The sequence below is a fragment of the Chenopodium quinoa genome, unplaced genomic scaffold (assembly GCF_001683475.1).
Source record: "Chenopodium quinoa cultivar QQ74 unplaced genomic scaffold, ASM168347v1, whole genome shotgun sequence".
In the NCBI taxonomy this organism is placed as follows: Eukaryota; Viridiplantae; Streptophyta; class Magnoliopsida; order Caryophyllales; family Amaranthaceae; genus Chenopodium; species Chenopodium quinoa.
Genome location: NW_018744955.1, coordinates 852,814 through 878,789, shown reverse-complemented (window position 1 = coordinate 878,789; position 25,976 = coordinate 852,814). Strand labels below are relative to the sequence as shown.

General features: G+C 36.1%; 3 protein-coding genes across 6 annotated transcripts; all 3 read right to left on the bottom strand.

The window, feature by feature from the left end:
* Positions 1 to 8,120: 8,120 nt before the first annotated feature.
* LOC110706381 lies at positions 8,121 to 14,193 on the bottom strand. Of its 4 annotated transcripts, none has more exons than XR_002508334.1 (3): positions 12,968 to 14,193; positions 9,331 to 9,419; positions 8,121 to 8,403 (listed from the first exon to the last, which is right to left on the bottom strand). XR_002508334.1 is itself a non-coding variant. In XM_021884302.1 (2 exons), exon 1 carries the CDS (start codon positions 14,004 to 14,006, stop codon positions 12,987 to 12,989), a length of 1,020 nt encoding a protein of 339 aa, XP_021739994.1. In that variant the 5' UTR covers positions 14,007 to 14,193; the 3' UTR covers positions 8,121 to 8,403; position 12,986. The 4 variants fall into 4 exon arrangements, 2 of the variants coding, with proteins under 2 accessions (XP_021739994.1, XP_021739992.1); XR_002508335.1 differs by having other exon boundaries at positions 9,331 to 9,363; XM_021884302.1 differs by lacking the exon at positions 9,331 to 9,419 and having other exon boundaries at positions 12,986 to 14,193.
* Positions 14,194 to 14,536: 343 nt separating this feature from the next.
* On the bottom strand, positions 14,537 to 19,999 carry LOC110706380. Its single transcript, XM_021884299.1, has 3 exons — positions 19,204 to 19,999; positions 15,553 to 16,231; positions 14,537 to 15,317 (listed from the first exon to the last, which is right to left on the bottom strand). Exons 1-3 carry the CDS (start codon positions 19,215 to 19,217, stop codon positions 15,057 to 15,059), a joined length of 954 nt encoding a protein of 317 aa, XP_021739991.1. The 5' UTR covers positions 19,218 to 19,999; the 3' UTR covers positions 14,537 to 15,056.
* A 71-nt stretch (positions 20,000 to 20,070) lies between these two features.
* LOC110706379 lies at positions 20,071 to 21,976 on the bottom strand. Its single transcript, XM_021884298.1, has one exon. It carries the CDS (start codon positions 21,567 to 21,569, stop codon positions 20,490 to 20,492), a length of 1,080 nt encoding a protein of 359 aa, XP_021739990.1. The 5' UTR covers positions 21,570 to 21,976; the 3' UTR covers positions 20,071 to 20,489.
* Between the last annotated feature and the right edge of the window lie 4,000 nt (positions 21,977 to 25,976).

The following is a 25,976-nucleotide window of genomic DNA, read 5'->3' as shown; positions in this document are numbered from 1 at the left end:
TATTTTGTCAAATTTTTGTTCCACCCAGAAAGTAGGATGTTACTTGAGGAATATGTTCACAGAAATATTAAAATGAATCAGTGATTTTTTTTAAAAAAATTATCTGAACATGCTGTCTAAAGACACTTAATACTACTTGTATAATAAATTACATCCTTAAGATGCATTCTCTCAAAAAATACTCTGCGCTATAGAGACAAGAATCAAGCTATGGAAGAAATTCTTAATCAAATCATCAATGAAAAGAGTATTAACTAATTAATTGTGCCACTCTTCCTTGAAAGGGGGCCATGCATAGCCCAAACCAGGTGACAGGGCTAGTGAGCCATTCACATATTTCATACTCGGTAGATTTTATTTTAAATAAAATAAGCAAGTGGCTTGTGTCCATGAACAACCTATGACCTATCAGCGTGTCTCTCATACAATGTCAAGCTTATGATTAGCTCACATCATGCTAACCCATGCCCGTACTGTTCTGATCAACTTGTTCGTCCAAATCGTCCATAACTTTGAAATATGTAGTAGATTATAAGTAAATGGATTTAACATGTCCCGGTTATTTAAAATTGACTATTTTAAACGTAAAAAACAAATTAGATTTTAGAGAAAGCAACTACTCCGTACCGCGAGACAAAAAATAATTGGCCAAAATTAACTTACTTCCTAGACAGTTCTAGTTACGGATAGAGCTGTCAATTCGGGTAAACGGGTTGGGTTTGAGTCGGGTAAGAGTGGGTCGGGTCAATTCGTATTAATTTCATAACTTATGCGGGTCGGGTTTGGGTTGGGTCATGATTGAGTCAGGTCACATCGGGTCATACTTCTTTCGGATTTAGGTCGGGTTACATTCGAATCGGGTGAACAATAGGTCGAGTTTAATTCGGGTTTTCACGCGTTAAAACGGGTTAGGGTAATTCTCGGGTTCGGTTCAAATCAATAATTTGCGGGTTAGAATCAGGTCAGGTCATTCACGGGTTTGAGTCGGGTTCGGTTCAAGTCAATAATTTGCGGATTATAATTAGGTCAGGTCATTTTTAGGTCGGGTCATTCTTGGGTTCAAGTCGGGTTCGGTTCAAGTCAATAAATTGCGGGTTGTAATCAAATTTGGTCATTTCCAAGTCGGGTCATTCTCGGATTCAAGTCGGGTTATGTTTAAGTCAATAATTTTCAGGTTACAATCAAGTCGGGTCATTTCCAAGTCAGGTCATATTCGGGTTTAACTAAATATAAATAGATAATTATCTTTTTTATCAAGCTAATTATTTCCTTTGACAATAATATATATGACAATATACTAGGGAACTATAGTCTATAATTTAGGAAGATAATTATCTCCTTTGACCATACAACAAATATATACTATATTTAACTCTTAAATTTGAGGATCATGCTCCTTTATTTTGCTGGCTTGAATCGACTTGGTCTCCCTAGATAAAATGCTTTGATCATCAATAATAAGGTGGTCTAAATTGCATATATTTAAGTTAATTTGAAATCGGGTCAGGAATAATTTGGGTTGAATTTAGGTCGGGTCAATAACAAGTCGTGTTGATTTCGAGTCGAGTTAGTAACAGATTGGGTTGAATTTTTGGGTCGGGTAAGTAATAGGTCTGGTAAAATTCGGGTAGGGTCAATAAAAAGTCGGGTTTAATTTGGGTCAGGTAAATAACAAGTCGGGTTGATTTCGGGTCGAGTTTGTAATAGGTTGGGTTAAATTCGGGTCGGGATTGGAACGGGTGGGGTTGAATTCAGGTCAGGTTAGTAACAAATCGGGTTAAATACGAGTTTTGACGAGTTAAAACGGGTTTGGGTCAATTTTGATTCAAGTCGGGTTCGATGCAAGTTAATTAAATTGGCCGTTGTAAATCGGTGAATCGATGCAAGTTGTAAGCCGATAAATTGGCCGTTTAAAGGAAAATTGGATGGTTCCACCCACCCAATTGGACTCTTAGAGGGTATTAAGGACCATGATAAATTTCGGCAATTTTTATTCCGGGCGAAGAGAAGTCAAAATTTTCCAAAATTGAAGGCTAATGTCCACGCTTTTTGAGAACTTTTGGAGGTTTTGGGGCCCGTTGTCGCAAAGTCTTTAGATTTTAGGGAATACTTCTGGGGGTTATATAATGCCGTTTGGAAACATATATGATCATTATATGTTGTCATCGATGTTCGTGGTAGGCTTAGCTTGAGTTAATGAAATCGGTGCAAGTTGTAAACTGGTAAATTGGTCATTTAAAGGGAAATTGGATGGTTCCACCTACCCAATTGGAATCCCGAAGGGTATTAGGGATCATGATAAACGTTTCGGAAATTTTTATTTCTGGGCGAAAAAAAGTCAAAAAATTAAAAAATTGAAGGCTAATTATCCACGTTTTTTGAGAAATTTTGGAGTCTTCGGGGCACGATGTCGAAAAGCCTTGAGATATTAGGGAATACATCTCGGGGTCATATAATGCCATTTGGAACCAAATTTGATCAGTATATGTTGTCATAAATGTTCGTGATAGGCTTGAGTTAATGAAATCAGTGCTAGTTGTAAATCGGTAAATTGGCCATTTAAAGGCAAATTTGATGGTTCCACCAATCCAATTGGACTCCCTAGGGGTATTAGGGAACATGTAAACATTTCGGCAGTTTTATTTCCGTGCGAAAAATTGCAAAAATGAAGGCTAATATCCATGCTTTTTGAGAAATTTGGAAGGTATCGGGCCTGGTGTCGACAAGAAAAGAGAATTTAGGGGATACATATCGGGGTCATATAATGCCGTTTGGAACCATAAATGATCATTGTATGATGTCATAAATGTTCGTGGTAGGCTTGAGTTAATAAAATCGGTGCAAGTTGTAAACCGGTAAATTGGCCATTTAAAGGCAAATTGGATGGTTCCACCCACCTAATTGGACTCCCGGAGGGTGTTAGGGACCATGGTAAACATTTCGGCAATTTTTATTTACGGCGAAAAAAAGTCAAAAAAAATCCAAAATTGAAGGCTAATATCCACGATTTTTGAGAAATTTTGAAGTCTTTGTGTCACGATGTCGAAAAACCTTGAGATTTTGGGGAATACGTCTCGGGGTCTTATAATGTCGATTGGAACCAAATATGATCATTATATGTTGTCATAAATGTTCGTGGTAGGCTTGAATTAATGAAATCGGTGCAAGTTGTAAATCAATAAATTGGCCATTTAAAGGCAAATTGGATGGTTTCTCCAACCCAATTAGACTCCCATAGGGTATTTGTGACCATGGTAAACATTTAGGCAATTTTTAATTTTTGGGGGAAATAAAGTTAAAAAATTCCAAAATTGAAGTCTAATATCCACGTTTTTTGAGAAATTTTGGAGGTTTCGGGGCCCCGGTGTCGAAAAGTCTTGTAATTTTATGGAATACATTTCGGGGTCATATAATGTCGTTTGGAACCATATATGATCATTATTTGTTGTCATAAATATTCGTGGTAGGCTTGAGTTAATGAAATCGGTGCAAGTTGTAAACTGGTAAATCGGATGTTTAAAGGCAAATTGGATGGTTGGACCTAGCCAGGAGGATTCCCGGAGGGTATTAGGGATGACCATTGGAAACATTACGACAATTTTATATTCGGGCGAAAAAAGTAAAAAAAAAATACCAAAATTGAAGGCTTCTATCAACACCTTTTGAAAATTTTTGTAGATTTCGGGGGCCGGTGTCGAAAAACTTTAGATTTTAGAGGATACATTTTGGGGTTATATAATGCCGTTTGGAATCATATATGATCATTATATGTTGTCAGAAATGTTCGTGCAGTGGTAGGCTTGAGTTAATGAAATCGGTGCAAGTTGTAAATCGGTAAATTGGTCGTTTAAAGGAAAATTAGAGGGTTCCACCCTTCCAATTGGACTCACGGTGGGTATTAGGGACCATGGTAAACATTTCGAAATTTTTTATTTACGGGCAAAAAAAGTAAAAAATTTCAAAATTAAAGCCTAATATCCACGATTTTTGAGAATTTTTGGAGGTTTCGTGGCCCGGTGTCAAAAAGTCTTGAGATTTTAGGGGATAAATCTCGGGGTTATATAATGTTGTTTGGAACTATATATTATCATTATATGTTGTTATAAATGTTCATGGTAGGCTTGAGTTAATAAAATCAATGAAGTTGTAAACCGATACATTGGTCGTTTAAAGGTAAATTGGATGGTTCCATCCACCCAATTGGACTCTTGGAGGGTATTAGGGACCATGGTAAAGCATTTTGGCAATTTTTGTTACCGAGCAAAAAAAAGTCGAAAAATTCCAAAATTGAAGACTAATATATCCACGCATTTATTGAAATTTTGAAGGTTTCGGGGCTGAGTGTCGAAAAGTATTGAAATTTTAGGGAATACATCTCGGGGTCATATAAAACTGTTTGGAACTATATATGACCATTATATGTTGTCATAAATGTTCGTGGTAGGCTTGAGTTGAAGAAATCGGTGCAAGTTGTAAATCGGTAAATTTGCCGTTTAAAGGCAAGTTGGATGGTTCCACCCATCCAATGGGACTCCTGGATGGTATTAAGAATCATGGTAAAAATTTCGACAATTTTTATTTACTGTCGAAATAAAGTCAAAAAATTCCAAAATTAAAGGCTAATATCCATGGTTTTTAAGAAAATTTGGAGGTTTCGGGGTCCTTTGTCGAAAAGTCTTGATGTTTTAGGGGATACATCTCGAGGTCATATAATGCCGTTCGGAACATTGTATGATCATTATATGTTTTCATAAATGATCGTGGTAGGCTTGAACTAATGAAATCGGCGATAGTTGTAAATCGGTAAATTGGTCGTTTATAGGCAAATTGGATGGTTCCACCTACCCAATTGGACTCCCGGAGGGTATTAGGGAGCATGGTAAACGTTTCGGCAATTTTTATTTCTGGGCGAAAAAAGTCAAAAATTGAAGGCTAATATCCACTATTTTTGAGAAATTTCGGAGTATTCGGGGCACGATGTCGAAAAGCCTTGAGATATTAGGTAATACATCTCGGAGTCATATAATGCCGTTTGGAACCAAATTTGATCATTATATGTTGTCATAAATGTTCGTGGTAGGCTTGAGTTAATGAAATCAGTGCAAGTTATAAATCGGTAAATTGGCCATTTAAAGGCAAATTGGATGGTTCCACCAATCCAATTGGACTCCCTAGGGGTATTAGGGAACATGGTAAACATTTCGGCAATTTTTATTTCCGTGCGAAAAATTGCAAAAATGAAGGCTAATAACCATGTTTTTTGAGAAATTTCGAAGGTTTCGGGCCTGGTGTCGACAAGAAATGAGATTTTAAGGGATACCTATCGGGGTCATATAATGCCGTTTGGAACCATAAATGATCATTGTATGATGTCATAAATGTTCGTGGTAGGCTTGAGTTAATAAAATCGGTGCAAGTTGTAAACCGGTAAATTGGCCATTTAAAGGCAAATTGGATGGTTCCACCCACCTAATTGGACTCCCGGAGGGTGTTAGGGACCATGGTAAACATTTCGGCAATTTTTATTTACGGCGAAAAAAAGTCAAAAAAAATCCAAAATTGAAGGCTAATATCCACGATTTTTGAGAAATTTTGAAGTCTTTGTGTCACGATGTCGAAAAACCTTGAGATTTTGGGGAATACGTCTCGGGGTCTTATAATGTCGATTGGAACCAAATATGATCATTATATGTTGTCATAAATGTTCGTGGTAGGCTTGAATTAATGAAATCGATGCAAGTTGTAAATCGGTAAATTGGCCATTTAAAGGCAAATTGGATGGTTCAACCCACCCAATTGGACTCTCAGAGGGTATTAGGGACCATGGTAAATATTTTGACAATTTTTAATTTTCGGCGGAAATAAAGTTAAAAAATTCCAAAATTGAAGGTTTTTGAGAAATTTTGGAGGCTTCGGGTCCCGTTGTCGAAAGTATTGAAATTCTAGGGATATATCTCGGGGTCATATAATGCAGTTTGGAACCATATATAATCTTTGTTTGTTGACATAAATGTTCGTGGTAGGCTTGAGTTAATGAAATCGGTGCAAGTTGTAAATCGGTAAATTTGTCGTTTAAAGGCAAATAGGATGTTTTTACCCACCCAATTGGACTCTCGAAGGGTATTAGGGACCATGGTAATCATTTCAACAGTTTTTATTTACGGGTGAAAAAAGTCAAAAAAATTCCAAATTTGAAGGCTAATATCTACGTTTTTTTTAAATTTTTTTGAAGGTTTCGGATAGAGCTGTCTATTCGGGTAAACGGGTCGGGTTTTTGTCAGTAAGAGTGGGTCGGGTCGATTCGGAGTAATTTCACAACCTATGCAGATCGAGTTTGGGTTGGGTCATGCTTGAGTCAGTCACGTCGGGTCATACTTCTTATCGTGTTTGGGTCGGGTTAATAATAGGTCGGGTTACATTCGGATTGTGTGAACAATAGGTCATGTTTAATTCGGGATTTTACGAGTTAAAATGGGTTAGGGTAATTCTCGGGTTCGAGTCGGGTTCAGTTCAAGTCAATAATTTGCGGTTTAGAATTATGTCGGGTCATTCTTGGGTTTTAGTCGGGTTCGGTTCAAGTCAATAATTTGCGGGTTATAATCAGGTTGGTCATTTTCGGGTTCAAGTCGGGTTCGGTTCAAGTCAATAATTTGCGGGTTATAATGAGGTTGGGTCATTTCCAAGTCGGGTCATTCTCGGATTCAAGTTGGGTTATGCTGAAGTCAATAATTTGCAGGTGACAATCAGGTCGGGTCATCTCCAAGTCAGGTCATATTCGGGTTCAACTAACTATAATTAGATTATTATCATTTTTCTCAAGCTAATTATTTCCCTTTACTATAATATATATGGCAGTATACTGGGGAACCATATATAGTCTATAATTTAGGAAGATAATTATCTCATTTGACCATACAACAAATATATATACTAATATTTAACTTTTAAATTTGAGGATGATGCTTCTTTCTTTTGCTGGCCTGAACCGACTTGGTCGCCCTACACAAAATGCTTTGATCAACAATAATTAGGTGGTCTAAATTGCATTTAAGGTGATTTGAAATCGGGTCAGGAAGGATTGAATTTAGATCGAGTCAGTAACAAGTCGTGTTGATTTCGAGTCGGGTTAGTAACAAATCGGGTTGAATTTTTTGGTCGGGTTAGTAATAGGTCTGGTAAAATTCAGGTCGGGTCAATAGCAAGTCGGTTTGAATTTGGGTTAGGTTAATAACAAGTCGGGTTGATTTCGGGTCGGGTTTGTAACAGGTTTGTTTTAATTCGGGTCAGGTTATGAACGAGTCAGGTTGAATTCAGGTCAGGTTAGTAACAAGTCGGGTTAAATGCGGGTTTTGACGGGTTAAAACGGATTTGGGTCAATTTCAGTTCCAATCGGGTTCGGTTCATGTCAATAATTTACGGGTTATATTCGGGTCGGGTCATCTCCAGGTCATTTCATGTTCGGGTCCGGGTCTCACATACTCAGGTTTAGAATTGGTTTAAGGTCGGGTTAGATCAGGTTTGGGTCACTATTTTTTCGGGTTCAAATGGTTTGGTTAATAATCGGGTTTGAGTCTGTATTTCGGGTCGGGTCAACTTTTGACAGCTCTAACTACAGATGCTCAATTAAAGTTGCACATTTATGTATGGAAGTACTAGGGCTGGCAAAAACTGACCCGACCCGAAAACACGACCCGAACCCGACCTGAAAATATCGGGTTAGGGTTGAGGTTTTTAACACGAAAACTTAAATGGGTTGACACGAACCCGACCTGATATTTAAATGGGTTAGGTTAAGGTTGAGAAATTCAACCCGAAAGTAACCCGAATTAATCCGAAAAAAATTAAAACATGTTTTGTTTTTGGGCCAAATCCACATTGTACTCCGTATGAGATATATATGTACTACCTAAAGAATAAAACCCTAATATTTATTTCCCTACCCACCAGCCACCTTCACATGTTTTCTTACCTCCACTTTCTCTCTCATAATTTTTTCTCTCTTCTCTCTCATAATTTCTTCTCTCCTTCCTTTAAATGAGTTTTTCACTAATATTCTAACCCAGATCTTCATCAAATGACCCAACCCGACCTGATTGCCACCCCTATATAGAACATTGGAATTACTTGTTAAACAAGTTATTATGTACATCCATTGATCTTTACATAAAACTTCATACAAAGAAATTCTTACATTGTCTCGATTTTTTTTTTTTTTTTTTTTTTTACAAAGTTACAATCAAGTCTTTTACTTTCATGCCTGACTATGGATAAAGCATCAGTGATACAATGAGCTAATTTTGGCAGAGCAATACTTTAAAGGAGACTTGACTTTGGTAACACCAAACTATCATCAGTAATTAGGAACACGCCAGTATGCCACCCCTCGCAAGTTGCAGTTCAGTCCTGGAGTAGTGCACATTTGGTTAGATATAAAAGCTGAGATGATATGGAAATGCAAAAACTGGTGAAATGGGTACATTCAGTCTGCTCAACTGCTAAAAAAAACGAGAACCTTGTTTCTTATACTTGATGGAAAGAAATTCGAAAGCTTGGTGCTCCTACCGTACAATCGTACATCCCAGCAAAAATTCTAATACCCCCTGTCCCTAAAAAATGCTTCATAAACCACATTTGATTTGGATAATCTTTAACAACTTTAACTAAAATATCATTACATTCATAACTATCCTTCATAATTTAAGCTTATACAATTATGAGTGTAATCTTTGAAATCTTATAAGGCTATCGGCTATCCTAACGGATGTTATGGAAAAAGGTCAAATTTTAACATACTAAATTAAGGCGGGCCTGATTTTTTAGGACGGACGGTCTAAAATAGAAATGTAGCCTAGTATTTTGGATGGAGAAATAGGTGCACAAGGATATGCAGTCATAGGCAAGGCCGCAAAGCTAAATTAAGACATAAATAGTGGCTGCTCTCCCAAATAGGATTCAAATAGCAAACCATCATAAATAATCTATGCAGTAAAATGCATTTACAAAGAGTCAATGGATACAGGTTTCTGGCACATAAATTAATTTGGCAGAGCTCCCACTGGTTCTCAAAAATTGGCTAAAATGAACATGAAACTTTATAGAGCAGACCCTACAATATGAATTATGGCTTTTTAAAAAGTATGACAAGGGTTATGGCTTTTGTGGTCCATGTACTCTGCTCAGAAGCCCTCAGCTCCCAAAATTAGTGTTATTCCAGCTTGTAGTAGTTCAAGACAATTTCCAACTCAAAATTTTCAAAAAGATACCAAAAAGTTTGAATCAGTGATAGATAAACTGCATAGAAGGGGAAAATTGGTTGAAGGACATCATCACCTTGCCAATTTGTCAGCCTTCAGAAATTAGCAGCTGAAGCATAACACCCAGAAAGGCCAGAATACACCAAGAAATTTGGAAGCAAGTTCCTGCAAAGCTTTAGATTTTCGGCCCATAATAAAGTTGAAAGAAACCATCTAACGAAAATAAGTTTCACACAATGACAATCATATCATTTGTTTCTATTGAACATCCAACATTTTATACTAGACTGCTAGAACATATATTGTTTAGGCCATAAGTTCCCTGAGAGATTCTTACATGTACTTGTATGCACATGGAGGTAGGTGAAACCCAAAATACTTATTACTCATTTGATTTTATTTACTACGGAGTACTACGTAATTTATTTATTTTAACATTTGAGAAAAAAAAAAGGAAAAAAAAAGTAAAAAAGGGAAAATTCTCAATGGCAGCTCTAAAGTCTTAAACAATTGCTACACTGAAATGGTAACCCTCGCTTAAATTTTACATGGCAGCCTTCGAGATTGGAAATTCTATTAGGTGGAAATTTATTTTGGCCATAGTTTCTAGTGACCTATATTTGATTAACTCTATATAGCGTGCAAATTATCATTAAAATAGCTAACCCATTGGTTTATGGTTAGTTTCTTAACCTATATACATTCTGTTACTAATCTACCCCTTAGTTAGCACAATACCACCACCACTGATGACCCCACAATCGTCCAGCCACTAAGCCACCAGCAACATTGACCCCACAATTGTCCAGCCACTAAGCCACCAGCAACATTGACCCCACAATCGTCCAGCCACCACCAACCAGCCCGAAAACCCAGCCAATTCCACCCCTTCACCCGTAACCAACCCCACTACTGAAAACCCACGCACCCAGCCACAAGATCCACCCCACCCAACCACGAATCCACCTATTCATCTGCTTCGTTTTACAGCCATCCCCCTGCCATCAAAATCAACTGGGGTGAAAGTTGCGATTGTTGCAGTGTATTTGGGTGTTTGCCAGCTTAGATGGATAGTTGTGGGACTGTTGCGGTTGTGTATGGTGATGCTGGTGCGGTGGGAGAAGGGTGATGCTTTGGTGGTGTTGAGCAGTGAGAGCAGTTGCGATTGTTGCAGTGTGTTTGGGTGTTTGCCAGCTTAGATGGATGGTTGTGGGACTGTTGCGGTTGTGTATGGTGATGCTGGTGCGGTGGGAGGAGGGTGATGCTTTGGTGGTGTTGAGCAGTGAGAGCTGCAGCAGGTGCTGCGTGAGAAGGAGAGCTAGTAATTTTTTGGGGGTAGGTCAGTAATTTAGGGGGGTTAGGGTCACTAAATAGATTTATACCATATTAGGAGTCACTGACAACTATGGCCAAATTTTTTTTCCACCAAACAGAATTTTCAAATCTTGGAGGTCACCATGTAGAATTATCCTTCATTTATTTTACAAAATAACCCTAATTATAATTTTTCTCACCTATGACATTAATAAGGGTTTTGTTTTAATTTTTTGATAAAAAAAAGAAACTATGGTTAGGAATTAAAAAAAAAAACACTCCTTCCCCTCAACCTCGCTGCCAAAGCTTATAATGACCACCAAACAACTACCACTGACACCATCATCACAACCCCTTACATCCAACAAACTCTCCCTTCTTCCCCTTCCTCTGCCTTTTCTCTCCTCTGTTCAGCAATGGAGATTTCAACTTTCTGCCATGAAAAGAAATACCCCTTCATCTTCACCCTTTCTCTTCTCTTCCTCTCCTTTACTCTCCCCCCTCAATTCCAACTCTCATTCCTCCTAGAATAAGGCGGTATAATGCGACATAAATCTTCCAAAACACTACCCACCATCAAGATGTTGAGAATCCAATGAAGAAATGCAGCTGACCACCTAAGTTAAGGCACCTGCGAGGAAGTGTAGTTGGTTACCGAAGCCTAAACAAGAAAGAGTAAGTGTGGGAGCAAGAGGTGGTGGTCCGAGTGGTGAGTTCATCCACGGGTGAGGCCCATTGTGGTGGTGGGGTTGGGCTTTTGGGCTGGGTAAAGGTAAGGGTAAGCATGGGGGTTGGCGCTTCGCCGTTTCAAGTCAGCTATGGTTGATCCATGGAGGAGAGAGGGAGGGAGGAGGAAGGTGAGAGTGACTGTGGTGGTGGTGGCGGAAGAGGAGGTTGTAAAGAGGTTGTGTGAAGTAGAGAGGTGATGATGACAAGGGCTAACTAATTTACTTGTTTATTTTAATTATGGTTAACATTTGCATAGAATCTAATTCAATGAAGTCTCATTAATGTCATAGGTGAGAAATAATTGTAACTACGGTAATTTTGAGAATTTTTTTTTTTAAAAAAAAGGATTACTATTTCAGTGTAGCAATAATTAGGGTTACCATTGAAAATTCCCAAAAAAAAAAAAAAAAAAAAAAAAAAAAAAAAAAAAAAAACCACCTTGGGTGCACTTGAGTGCATAAAAAGAATTACTTCCTAAAATACAGAAATCAAGTGATTTGAGACAATGTAAAAACTAATTTTGAGCAAGGGTGTGGTAAGTGTTGAATCTTACATTAGCGTTCATCTATGTGGAAAAAGATAGTCCACTTCACAAAATGAAGAATGGAGCTAAGGTAAGAAATCTAGGATTTGGCATCAACCCAAAGGTTATAGAAAGACAAGAAAGCAGCCATTATAACGAGGTGGAGTAGACAGAGTGATGCCTTGTGTACTCATGTAAAACGTAATATGACTAGTATATATTGCCTTGTTCTGCTGAAAGAGAAGCCAAAATTGATCTAATAGCAAACTAGTAACTGTTGCTCTCTCTTTCACTCACCAAGAAACCTAAAAGACCAAGTAGTTTTTAAAATCATGGAGTTCTTAATGCGGATACATGACCTACTCCCTCAATTCCATGAATTTCTACCCATTTAGGGTCATTCTATGAAGCTATTCATTTTTGCTAAGGAAATACCTGTAATATCATTTTACCCCAACTTGGCCCACTTTTTGGGATCACTTTTCTTATCACAAATTATCTCTCTAAAGAGTAATTACATGTACCAAATTATACTGTTAATTATCCTTAGTATGTGTATCTACAATAAAAGGGAAGAACTTCGGGGAACAAAGGGAGTATTATACATCCATTTGCATGCGCAAATATGTTTGTAATTGTACAAAAAATAGCATCAGCTAGTTACACTGAATTATGCCCTAAACAGTCTTAAATTCTAACTGCACTCCAAATTGATGATTCTCTAGTCAAAGGATGCAGATTGCAAAGGCATTTGATCTATTAAAAGCTGAAGGATGCTAAAAATCAAGATAATAAACTCATGTATGACAAACTGACAGAACTCCAAGACATATTAAAGATCTTACTTTAGCATACAAAGAGAAATGTGGACTACAAAAGAAATTTCGAATATTTTCTTTTTCATACACAGTATTTTGGAACCATGGCAAAGCAACATCAGTTTTGCTACGAATTCAAATTAGTTGTGACTACATTCATACATTAACGGGGTCAACATATTCAGGCATCCATATCACCAAGTCATCGTCTCCTAAATATCTAAATTTCATTCCTTTTCCAACAATTCCTCAATGAAGCAATATAACAAAGATTAAAGAAATTTTAACCAAAAATTACAGGATTAACATAAGACTGAATTCAAACTAACCTTAAAGGAAGCAACTACCTCAATGCACATAACAAACAATGTGAGGGACCTTCTGATCATCAAAGGGCAAGCTAACATAATCAGCAGCAAACTCATGAGCAATCTCCCCGGCTAATTCGCCGTGCAAAGCCTTACAATACATATACAAAACCGTAGTGGCGGCAATTCCATGAAGCAAAAGCACCATTAAAACAGCAGTAGTTGCCACAATTCTAACAGCAAACGCCCATGTATTCCACCCATCCTCCACTGCAATCGAATCGCCCCCGGAAGCCAAACTGATCCACAACAACACGAGCTCGAAAAACCCGAAGAATACGATCAAAGACAGTGCCACCCATCTCATCCCTCTCACCAAATCCTTGCTCCTAGCCATGGGTTGAAACCCCCATTTTGATTCAACCACAACAATCACGTTAACCAAAATCCAATTCACCCCAACATAAACCAAAACTAACCCTAATAAAACCGCCCCAATTAAAGAAATCCCATAAAAGTAAGGAGAATTATACGAGAATTCACCTTCAATTACCTCAATTCCCCTGACACCCAGATAACCTAAAACCCCAAACAACGCAAAAATCAGAAAAATCACAATCTGGGCAGCAATAAAAGTAACCAAAAGAGGGAAAAACGAGCGCAGAAGAGAGGCAATCGCAGAAATAAGCTTAACGGGTCTGCCATAGAAGCCATGAAAAACAGAGAAAGTAATTGACCCAAAAGCAAGGAGAGAGAAAAGGAGGATAAAGGCAGAAAAGAGGAGAGAGAAAACGAGGGTTTTATGGTGGGGTTGATGAAAAGTGGGGTGGAGAAGAATCGGAGGTGCAGCGGAGTTATGGCGGAGGAGAGAGACGATGCGATTGGGTTGAGGGGAAGTGAAGGTGTGAAGAAGAGTAGGGAAGACGGAAAGAGAGAAGGAAAGAGGAAGAAGGAAGAGAACTGAAAGGGCTAAGAAATGGCGGGAGTGAGCATTGATTATACGCTTTGATTCGGTGATTACTCCCCAGAAATCAACCAGAGATTGGGATGAATTCTCCATTGTTGTTCCCTTGAGAGAGGAGAGAGAAAATCAAGGAAGGAAGAAAGAGAGATCGAAGGTGTTGTTGGGAAGAAGAGTTTTGATGAAAATTGAATTGGTGAAGAATGATGAACAAGTCTGAAAGTAGATGATGGATATGGCGGGGGTGGCGGTGCGGGGTCCACCTGTATCTGATTTTGGTATACTCGGATTGGGTTCTATGCTATCGAGTCAATTTTTAAAGTTGAGTAATTGAGTTTGAATCAGTTTACATTTGGGTTGGGTATACAATTGACAAGTTTTTTTTATCACGCTGCGGCCCTCATTTATTTTAGCGGTAATTTCAAAATTGAATAAGCCCTTTAACGCTTTTTATTCTAAACTTAGGGCCTGTTTTCATTGACTGAGCTCAACTGAAATTTCAACGTAAGAGAAAAGGCCCTTATTTTATCATACTTATCTTTTCTGATATGATTAAAAATACGGAGAATACCATCACATAGTCAAACACAAAGTTTAATGGAGTATTTACTTTGTATAATGCTCAAGTTTTCATAATGCAAATTTAAATATGTAATGTCAACAAGTGTTACATATCTCGGGTTCATAAAGCATACTAAGTACTTTCCTTGATGAGTAATGAGATCACTCAAACTACTAAAAGCTAAAGATTTAAAAAAAGAGAACTATTAAATCTTTAGCAATTTAACAAAGAGAACTAAATTGTCATCGCAACAAAAGAAGAATAACAATGGCAAAAACTATAAATAAAAATTCCACAATAAATTGATGAAAAGAGCAAGATCCAAAACAAAAATCAGTAGCAAATTATCACAAAAGAATAAGGCTTTCCTGGTATGGAATTAATTGATTAACGACACCAGTTTTTGTAGGGAGTGGCTTAAGTTGTTGATTATGAGGGTCAAACGTCCATACTAAATCTTTAGCTAGCAAAGATGGATCCTCATTGTCATCGTCTCCATCATAGTATGCTCCATAGAGGAGTTGGCGGAACAACCAACCCTCCTGTGTCTGCACTTCAAACAAAAGAGTCCAAGAACTGGTGTTCCTTTATGCCTTCTTACACCACAATCTTATGCTTAGGGGTGTAGGATCATCTGGAATCTCATACCCCATTATGTCACAAATCGAGAGCATGTTCTTGTAAACAAGGGGTTGGTAAGACCGACCTTGACCTTTGTATGGTTCCATCTGCATTGGTACTAGGTCGAAGTAGTACAACTCCTGCCTCTCGACATGGAAGCACACCATTATATGATAATTATCCGGGCAATTTATTACTCCCTTGCTTTTATCACTGGTATAAACTACCTGTAATTTTTTTTTTAATAGCTGAGAATTAGTACCATTCAATGTGAAAAAATCGTAATGTAAAACTATAAAAATATAGATTTTATTTGGTTTCTAAAGATCTGGTATCTATAGATTTTCAAACATCATACCTTGCAGATTGAATTTTGAATAGTCGATTTTTTTTTTTATATTCAAGATTATTGTTCCAAAATAAATATAGAGTAATTAACAACAACAAATTCCAAAATCTTACCCAGTGAAAAGCTCCATTGAAATAAGTCCCAGAGTCATCTTCCGTTACAAGACGTCCCCAATATTTAAGTTTTGCTCTGAGTCTGATTTCAGTCCAAGAACTCGTCCTTAGAGAGTAAAGGAAAACACGATCCTTGCCGTGTTCATCTGTGGTGATTACAATAATCTTGTGATCACGATCATTGGAGGCATATCCAAATCCCATCAACATACTCATCGTTCTGTATCTATCCCTTGAAGGGACATGTAGTGGATGGTCCACCTTATATTTCCTAATAGAAGGGTTCCACAAAAACATGAAGTATTTCTCTTGCATCCATCTTCTTTCTGGCTGATAATAATCTCCGTCGGGATGAAAAAGACAACAAACCCCATGGGATGATCCAATTACTTGCGTTTTCCAGAAGTTTCCAGGTTCTCGATCTTCCAAAGGAAGATGGCATGGTAAATGCTTTTTAGAAGTGAGGGATTCATCAAAAACCCAGAAACAATCTGTTGTATGTACTGGAAAAAAATTTCGAGGCATAAAACAAACCAAACGACGAGGATGAGTGCTTTTTGAATTCAGGTGACAAAGCTGAAATTCATGGCTATGGGTGATGAGAGTGTACCAAGACTTGCAAACACTTCGGAATCTGATTTCGAGGGGAGTTTTTGTAGAATCTTGAGAACTATGTCTTCTGGTATATGAACATGATAATCAGTACTTGTAGTTTTCATGATGATTTCAGATTAATGGGAAACTGTTAAACGGCTCATAAACCATAAACCAAAAACCAATCTTAAATGCGTACAAAAAATACGTTCAGCATGCATTTAAATCTTGTAAATGGACTTCAAATCAACACAAACTCACTGCAATAAAAATTAGTAAGAACATAATACCAACTTGTATGATTAAAGCCTAAAGAATCCTAATAACAATATTATTCAATATCGAGTCAAGTTAGCACCTCCTGTCAAAGATAAGCCTAAAGCATCCCCATCCCAAGCTAAGCACAAAATCTAGGGTTTTATACTTTTATGGATAAAAACAGCTAGAGTCCTTAGTTTAACCGAAAAACTTATCATATCAAAATTGGCCAGGCTTGAAATCATCCAGGTTTGGACAGAATTCTTTGGCTTGATTCTACGTGCCGGATCAGTATAATAGCATGCTCTGGATCATCCCGATTTTAGCGGGTTTTGCATTCAGCCTAAAAGTGGCAATAGGTCTAAGATGCATCCTTGTGCACCTATTTTAGATGCAACACCAACCCACAAGCCCAATTTCAAACGTGCCCCATTAAAAAAGCCCCAAACCAAAATGAGCCCACCCAAAAATTGAACATATGTTTAAATTACAGCCCACTCAACCATCACTTTCAACGGCTATTATTTTTTTTTTTTTAAAAAAGTCACTCTTAAATTTAAATTTCTGGAATTTATTATTCATCTCTTTGATTTTCTCCCTCTAACAATCAAACACAATTCATTCTCTTCAAAACAACCATGAATATTTGAGATGAGATGAAAAATCAAACAAATTCTCCCTAAAAAAGGCAATTTAATGTAAATTTTACTTCATTTTGTTTGAATATATATGTTTATCACTTAATTTTGTTTGGATATTGTTTTTTTTTTTTTTTTGAAACCTGTTTGGATATTGTTCGATACTCTATTGTTCGAAATATTCTTATGTTCATATTTTGAATACTTATGTTCACTTTCTGAAATACATATGTTCATATTTTTTATGAGTATATGTTCACTTTCTTAGATGTTATGTTCATATTTTGAATCCTTGTAATCTTTCTAAAATGCATATATTCACTTTCTAAATCCATATGTTCATATTTTTTATGTATATGTTCACTTTCTTAAATGCTTAATTATGTTCATACGCATTCAAAAACGAACCAATGCATATGTCACATTTAATATTTATGGTGCATATGTTTCATCATCATATTATTTTTTATTTCTTCAATTTTTTATGTTCATAATTAAATGCCTTATATTCATAATAATATTTTATACGTTCATGATGTAAATATTCATAGTAAATATTTGTTGTTCATGAAATATTCTCATTAAATCTGTTTATGCGTATGTTCTCTTTCTTAAATACATATGTTTATATTATTTACGCATATATTCACCTTTTAAATGCTTATATTCACTTTAAGGAAACAAATGCTTACGTTCATATTTTGAATTGTTATGTTTACTTTCTGAAATACAAATGTTCATATTTTTTATGCCTATATTCACTTTCTGAAAAGGTAATATCCATATTTAAGGGAACCTATGCATATGTTCATATTTCGCATAATTATGTTCATTGATAAAAAAAATGCAGAAAAATCAAATGAAATTCATACACAGATGAAATTGATCGAAGCTAAAAAAATTCAATTCATATAAATTCAAAAAATCAGATAAACAACCAATTCCATATTGTAAGGTACAGATTCAATCGTAAAATCGAAAAAAACGAAAAAAAAAGGAATTAAAGAAGGAAGGAGAAAAATCATAGTATAATTTGTCCAAAAAAACATAGAAGAAAATATAGTAATGAAAATTTTAATGGAAAACTTTGATGAGAATTAGGAAAGATAGGAGAAGAGAGAGAATCGGGAAAAAGGAAACCAAAAAACTTAGGCGGGAAGAAACGTTAGAGAAGAAAATATGAGTGGACTGCGTTTCAAAAAGAATTTCATGCGCTTTAAACTGTTACACCTATTTCTACATGCATGACTATGCACCTAAGAATATGCGTATAAGTGGTTTGCCCCGACCCTAGGCTTGAAGCGGGGCCTTTTTCGTTAACAGTATACCTATACATTTAGCTTTTTCATAGATTATATGGTATATTATAAATTGTTCGAGCATTAGTTTCAACTTTTGACTTCATCACTGTAAGCTAAACTGTCAACATTATTAACAAAGTTTACTACGTATCAATTTTCATCTCCTCCTTCCCCTTCAATTAAAATAAAGGATGTCCCTCTTCCCTTTTCCTTTGACGTTAAACCTTTCTGTTCACAGATATGAATCACTATAGCAGAACATTGGACTAATTTTCTAGACACAATCGCTGCCATAAAGATGGCAAGATTATGTTTAGACCAAGAATTTGGATATAGAACAAATTCAATCTTCTTTTTCCCCCCACTAAGACTATAACCTCAACAGGACTACCATTATTTTAAATTACCCTTTAAACCCTTTTTTAACACCACAACATCTTCAAAGCAACCCAAACCAACAGCATTTATTCATGAAATTACAGCAACAACCAAACCATATTAGCCATAGTTTCCCATTATTAACCTCTGTCCTTTTTTTTTCCTCTCACTAGTATGACTGCATGAGCATTTATCATTTTCAAGTTGATGTGGGATATCCCACTTTACTTGGAACTACGTAAGCAACTTACACTAAGTAAGATTTCCCAAAATGTTGCACTTCCTGTGATTCCCATTTTATCAGCCAAACTCAAAGATTTCCTACTTCCCAATAGATAGTTTACATATACGGTAAAATGTACTACTTAGCCAACCTAACAACCCCCATATATATATATATATATATATATATATATATATAATGCTCCAGTCAATAATTAGAAAAAAGATGCAGACAGCAAAGAACTTGAACAAGTACTAACCTCATCTGTGACATAGGGGCAAGGAACAAAAGTAAGAGAATTTCTAACTCGTACTTTGTCTGCTTAAGGCAAAACTCTGCTAGGATTGAACATAATTTTCCTCTGGCATGCAGAAGCCGATGTAGATGATAATGGATATTGCATACAGTAACTTTTCAAACAAGAAGTTAACTTCCTCTCGGAAAAATTACCTGTCTTCTGCAGGAGGCAGAGACCAAAGCAATATTGGACCTATCGCTGCAAGTTAGTACTACAGGCCTGTCGACCAGAAAACATTGGAGACTACTATCAATATAAGTCCATCAACATAAGTCTATCAGCATAAAAATTATTACTAGTTACAATTGTAAGCCTATCAACCGATAAATTATTGAGACTTCTATCAAGATAAGTCTTGGGAGACTAATACCTTAATAACATTTTGAATCAATAGGAGTATAAGATCATTTTTGTCAAAGCTGGCTTTGTAGTTGTTTGTGCAATGTGCATAGTCAATCCATTGTGCATAGCATTATCAATTCATCACAAGAAGACGCCTAAATTCTGTAATAAGTTTACCATGTAAAATTGCAAAATTTTAGGAAGCAGCGAGAGTATGAAGAAAAATACTGGCTCATTCATGATTTACGTTACATCACAAGATCAAGCACAGAACAATCAGATGCTAAGGTAACAAGTATAATAAGACAAACCATCATGAATCCTGGATCAAGAAGGTATATCTGCTTATGATAAAGAGATCAGCAACCTTAATATTCCCTTAGTGTTAGATTTGAGTCAACAATAAACAAAACTGGTACTAGGAAGCTTGCAACAAGAAAATTGAGCATAGATAAAACTATATATGTAGAAAATCGAATAACATTATTTCAGGGATAACTAAGATTTTATTGCATTATCAATGGAGACAAATATAACATACATGTATACCAAATCGATCGTGGGAGAAAGCTACATTCTAGTTACCAAATACCCAGAATGTAAAATAATAAAATGTATAACTTAAACCTAGAAAAACATTAGTTACCGATTTTCAGCAGAAATCATTCCTAATGCACCTCATCCTTTATGTTCACAGGTCACATAGTTCCGAGGCAGAAAGCCAGGCTTTCAAAATTTGTATACTCAATAATCGAAACCATCGCTGGCATTCTACTACACGAGTCACAGCATCCTTTCCCCAAGATGTACTATCAGAAGTTCAATTCACTTCACCTTCTTTTTGGTTAGGTCACAAGATAGGTTACATTTGGATCTCAAAAGAAGCTTATGTCAAAATGAACCATTCAATTATCTTGATTCTCATTATCAACAGGGTTTGCCTTCGGGGTTGAAGTAGCCATTTCCAAAAGTGACTGAGCTTCTTCATTAGCAGCCTCCAAATTATATGACCGGCAGCTAAAGTAGAAAACTGCAGTCATCATGTAGTCAATAAGCACTACAAAGGAATACATGATCACCAAAAGTGGCCCTTCCCATATTCTAGATGACCCATCTCCATAGCTCAAAGTCTTCACCCTGTGCTCAAACAATCCTTGTACAAATGCCATCCCTATTGTCGACACCAAATACATAAGAAGACCCACTTGAGTCTGACCTCTAATCAGAACAAAGGACCTCAATAATGCCTGAGGTCCAGAAGCATCCTCCAAGACCGAGATCACAACCGCAACATTGCAAAGAATTATAACATTTGCAAACACCACAGAGAAAACAAGCCCAACAACCATGCCTGGGTAGACAACTAAATCCGATACAAACCCAGATATCAAGAACACATTACAAACAGCAACAAGAATAACAATGAACAAAGTAACAACTCCAACAATCATCATACAAGCCCATACATAAGTCACAACAACCCGCCTCCATAACTTCCTAACAATCACACAGAACTTCGAGGCATCAAATTGTTTCTTCGAGTAAGTACAATCAACCGAATACACAACAGCCGCTTTTGATACAAGTGATAATGTGACATACAAAAAGAAGCACACAGCAGTTGAAACAGCTAAGTCAGCAAACTTTTGACATGATTGCTTAACAACAGGACTGAGAGGTAAACCACTAGCTTTAGCAATCAATAACAATCTAATACTCAATCTTCTCACAATAGTATGATCAACTAACAAATTTGACAACTGAACAGCAGATACAGGACAAATTAACAATGCTGCAATCCCCATAAATCCACCACAATTATACCTCAGAATTCTCACTGTTTCCCTCAAAATCTGTAAAACACTCATTGAACGAAACTGATAATTCAATTGGGTACCCAAATCAACTGAATTTTCCATCTGGGTATCTCTAGATCCTTCGATTGATAATCTCTCTAACCTAACTTTACCATCACAATCTTCCATTTCTCCCCTTTTAAACTAATTACAGAAACTAACAACTATAAAACAAAATCAAACCCAGATACAGTAATATGTTAAATAATCGGATCTTAAAACAGAAAGGAATTGCTTACAGAATTAAGACAATCATAGATCTGGGAAATGAGAGACAACCCTAGAATTCATGGGAAAGCGAGAGTACCAAGAATACTGAGAACGTGAAGATTGAGCTGATGGGGAGGAAGAAGGGTGGAATTTGTGCAAAACGTGAGTTGAGGTTTGGAATTGATTGAAGAAAAAGGAGTTTTTTGTTATTGTAATTGCAGTAATAGTTCGAAAAAAACAGAGAAGAACAGAGCACGTGTTTTTGTAAGTGTTGCGAATTTGCGATTTCCAGTGAGAGGGTAAGCAAAGTGTCGGGAGGAATTGCCATTTGCGCATTTGTTTATGCATGGCCCTTGACCAAGGTCTCTGTTTGTTCTCATTGACTGAACTCAGTTAAACTGAACTGAATTGAAATGAATATTTTATAAGAGAGGGAAATTCGGAGCTGAACTGAACTGAATTTCAACGTAAGAGGATAGACCCGTAGTCTAGGTTTTCTGTAGGAAATGATCAATTGGGTGATTCGTAGCTCGGATAATTGTTGTATGGTTCACGACTATTGGCTCGACGGCTAGCTATGAAGAGTAGATACCAAGAGTTAATTTGACAACATAATAAACATTTACCATAACATAACTAATCTTGATTATTTATATTGATTGTTTAATTGAGTGGCATATTGACATGGTTTAGGTGGATCTTGTTAAAAAATAGTTTTAAAAACCTATGTACACATATGTTGGTAAAGTAGGTTAGAACTCGTGCGATGTACGGTTTATATAAAGCCTATTTTAAATTTGTATACTTTAAAAATAAATCGCTATTATACATCAAAATAAATAAGAATTACATATATTTTGTAATTTTAAATTTTTTTATTTTAATCAAAATTATTATATAGTATCTGTTCAACTTTGTCTAATTTATAGTTCAATGTAGGAGGTTATTTATTAGTGTGCTAATAAAAAAAAAATTCAATTTGCAACAATAAATTGATTGATTTTAATTGTAATGTAGAAGCTTCCAATATTGAAATTTCAAAAATGTTAAATATGATAACTAAAAAAAAAGTGACATCATCATTGCATTTAGGTTGGAAGCAACTTCTATTTTAGAAATAGTTAATAGATATTTAAGGCCTTAATAAATAGATCGCTAAAATAAAAATATAACCCAGTAAATCCCATGCTTTCCATTCAATATTACACGAAAATGTTCCATATGAAAAGTATGCTTAGATATTTTGGTTCCTCGATCTCCGTATATGACGATACTTCAAATACGCGCAAATTGGAAGTGTTTTCGTGGATATTCTCCACAAAAATTGACAAACCTACATAGTTACTTCAAAATTCTAAATAAAGTTAAACCCAACCGTTGTGAAAATCGTCTAGATTACAAGTTTTGCTTAACACACAGATCGTTTTGACCGAGTATTGTCCATCCATGAGCGCTAAGAGGTATTGAAAGGACACAATTCATATCATACTCATTAACGGTGTCTGTAAATGAGCTCCAGATCCCACTCCATGCATTTTTTCCTAAACATTAAGATCCCTCACCACATTCAAATCACCCTTCTCCCTAGAGGTACCATATATTCTCATGATGTAGGTGAAAATAACTTGAATAACTAACTTGAGAAGAATCTCTTACCTTATTAGGGTCAAAAATTTATATTATCTGTCTTTTAGAGGATGTTTGTTTAGGGGGATAAAAGGGGTGGGACAAGGATAAAAAATAGGGATGGAAGGAATGTAGTGTTTGTAACTTTGTTTAGAGGGATGGGGATTATAAGGAGGTTAGGGATAGGAATTAAATCACCCACTTATCCCTCCATTTCTATAACTAAGGGGGGTGGTATAAGAGGAAGGGATTAAAATGGGTTTTAAAAGACTAAATTACCTTTAATGAAATTGAAAAAGTAAGGAGAAGGGTAGAAGTTAGCAAGGGTATTTTTATAAATTTATTACTTATCCCTAATTTCTTTCCCCTACTTACCAAACATGGGATAAAAATTATTTATCCTTGTCCCACCTATCAATCCCCTATCTTTATTCTCCCTTCTTATCCTTCTTATTTCCATCCTTCCAACCAAACGTCCGGTTATTTTTTTTTTCTTCTAAATTCTATCTTTTGGGGCATGAAAATTATCCTTTTTACCCTTTCAACAATGGTTGGTAAGTATGCTTTATCATAGTATCCGTACGAAACAATTCAAGAGCTATCAAATTTAACATCTATGCTACATGCATTTGGATACCCATGTCTGACACAAAGCATCCAACTCGGCTATTTTGTAAAAAGATTACATGATTTGAAGGCCGTGGCTCCTGTGGGTTTAGCAATGAATACTTAAGGCGAAATTAGTCCAATAATTTAACTTTACTTCAATACTTTGTGAACTCAATTTTAAATTTCAGATTTTGGCATTTTAATACTCACAAATTCAGATGTACAACACTTTTCAAGGCCGTGGCTCCTGTGGGTTTAACAATTCGATAAAATTTTGTCCAAGGTGACCGAGTATCATCACAAGGTATACCATAAGCAGATTGATAATGTGAAATTGTGAAGAAAAAATGGAGCAGCTAACAATTTATTTTCGCTAATTTGTAAACGTGTTCATCAATGTCAAATTTCCTTGATGATTTTCTATTGCTGTCACTAAGATCACTTGGTAAGGACTAAAAGGACTAAGGTGATGGCACTCTTATTCATAGGTAAGGCGATGGTTACAATTAGGAGAGTATCAGTACAGTTATACATTTATACTTGATGTTACTTGAATTGATGTCAAATTTCAACCATTCTTAGGGCCTGTTCACATTTACTTCAGTTCAGTTCATCTTCAATCAGTTCAGTTCAGTTTAGTTCAATTCAGTTCAGCTTCAATCAGTTCAGTTCAGTTCAGTTCAGCTCTTAATTTCCCTGTCTCATAAAATATTCATTTCAGCTTAGTTCAGTTCAGTTCAGCTCCAATCAGTTCAGTTCAGCTCAGTTCAGTAAATGTGAACAGACCCTTAATCCAGTTAGCAAATCAACATTTACACTTTAATAGATAAATGGATTCATTGGTTTAGAAATCTTCAAAAGTGAGACTAATTTAGCCTCTATATGTAGTAATACTTCAACTTACTATCCCTTGTCTCTTGATTTGTAGTTTTGTACCAGCTACATACGATAGATTGCATTCTTTGAAGAACGTTTCAAAAAACATGGTTCATACTTTTATTGGCACGCGTGGGGTACATGAGGACTACTGGACTAGCATAAGGGTGTACGGAGTAGTTCTTTATGATATCGACAGTTGGCGAGGACCCTGGTGGTTGTATGTCCGGTTAAGAGGAGTATCTCGAGTATGGTGTGGGGGTGTCGCTTCATTTAGTGGTGAAAAGTCGTATTAATATATTCTAAATAGAGTTATTGAGTACTTATTAGAATCATCTTAATGTATATTTATAAAAAAAAAACATCAACTATTTATAAATTATACATTTTGATTATAAAATATGTGAATCAAAGTAAAGTATTTACGGAGTGTTAAAATAAAGGGAGTAAAATACAAGAAAAACATGTCTTTTCTACCCCTTAGGGTGAGTTTATTGGTGAGTCTGGAGTTGAGTCTTGACTCTTGACTCAAGACTCACATACAAGATTATGTTTTTTTTACAATAAAGTGTGCAAGACTATAGGTAGGGGTGTCAATTCGGATAATCGGATCGAGTATGATATGGTCGGGTCAGGTCAATTTTAAAGTTTAGTCTTACAAAATTGTTATGTCCACGTGAGTCCAAATCTGAATTGGATATTTTTCGAATCGATTTCGGATCGGGTCGGGTGTGTTTTTGACACTTCTAATTGAGATGATGGTTTAAGACTCAACAAAATTCACAGAAAACAATCAGATTTTTTTGTTGGCCAATAAGGAGTTGTCAAATCATCTGCTCATTTTTTTTTTTTTGTTGGAAAAATAAATAGTAGTATATAGATAATGAATCTAATATGAGTCTAATAATAATTAAAATATCGGATTAATGTTAATGAAAAGGTGACATGGCAGAGTCTAAATTACGAGTTTAGGTACAGAAATAAACATACTCTTAGGGCTTGTTCTCATTGACTGAACTCAGCTGAACTGAACTGAGTTGAACTAAACTAAACTGAAATGAATATTTTATAAGAGAAGAGAATTAGGAGCTAAACTGAACTAAGAGAATTAGGAGCCCTTAGTATTTGCTCAAATACTATTTTAAAATTGTTTAGTGGAGTATGAAATAGGTGAAGTAGGCGTAAAAGTAGGAGTTGAATAGTAACGAAAACAGA

Excerpts from the sequence above, each read along its gene's own strand:
- LOC110706381 (XM_021884302.1), bottom strand. The coding sequence starts at position 14,006 with ATGGAGAATTCATCCCAATCTCTGGTTGATTTCTGGGGAGTAATCACC.
- LOC110706380 (XM_021884299.1), bottom strand. Across the intron at positions 15,318-15,552 it reads TCAATGGAGCTTTTCACTGG|GTAGTTTATACCAGTGATAA; the intron begins GTAAGATTTTGG and ends AAAAAATTACAG.
- LOC110706379 (XM_021884298.1), bottom strand. The coding sequence starts at position 21,569 with ATGGAAGATTGTGATGGTAAAGTTAGGTTAGAGAGATTATCAATCGAA.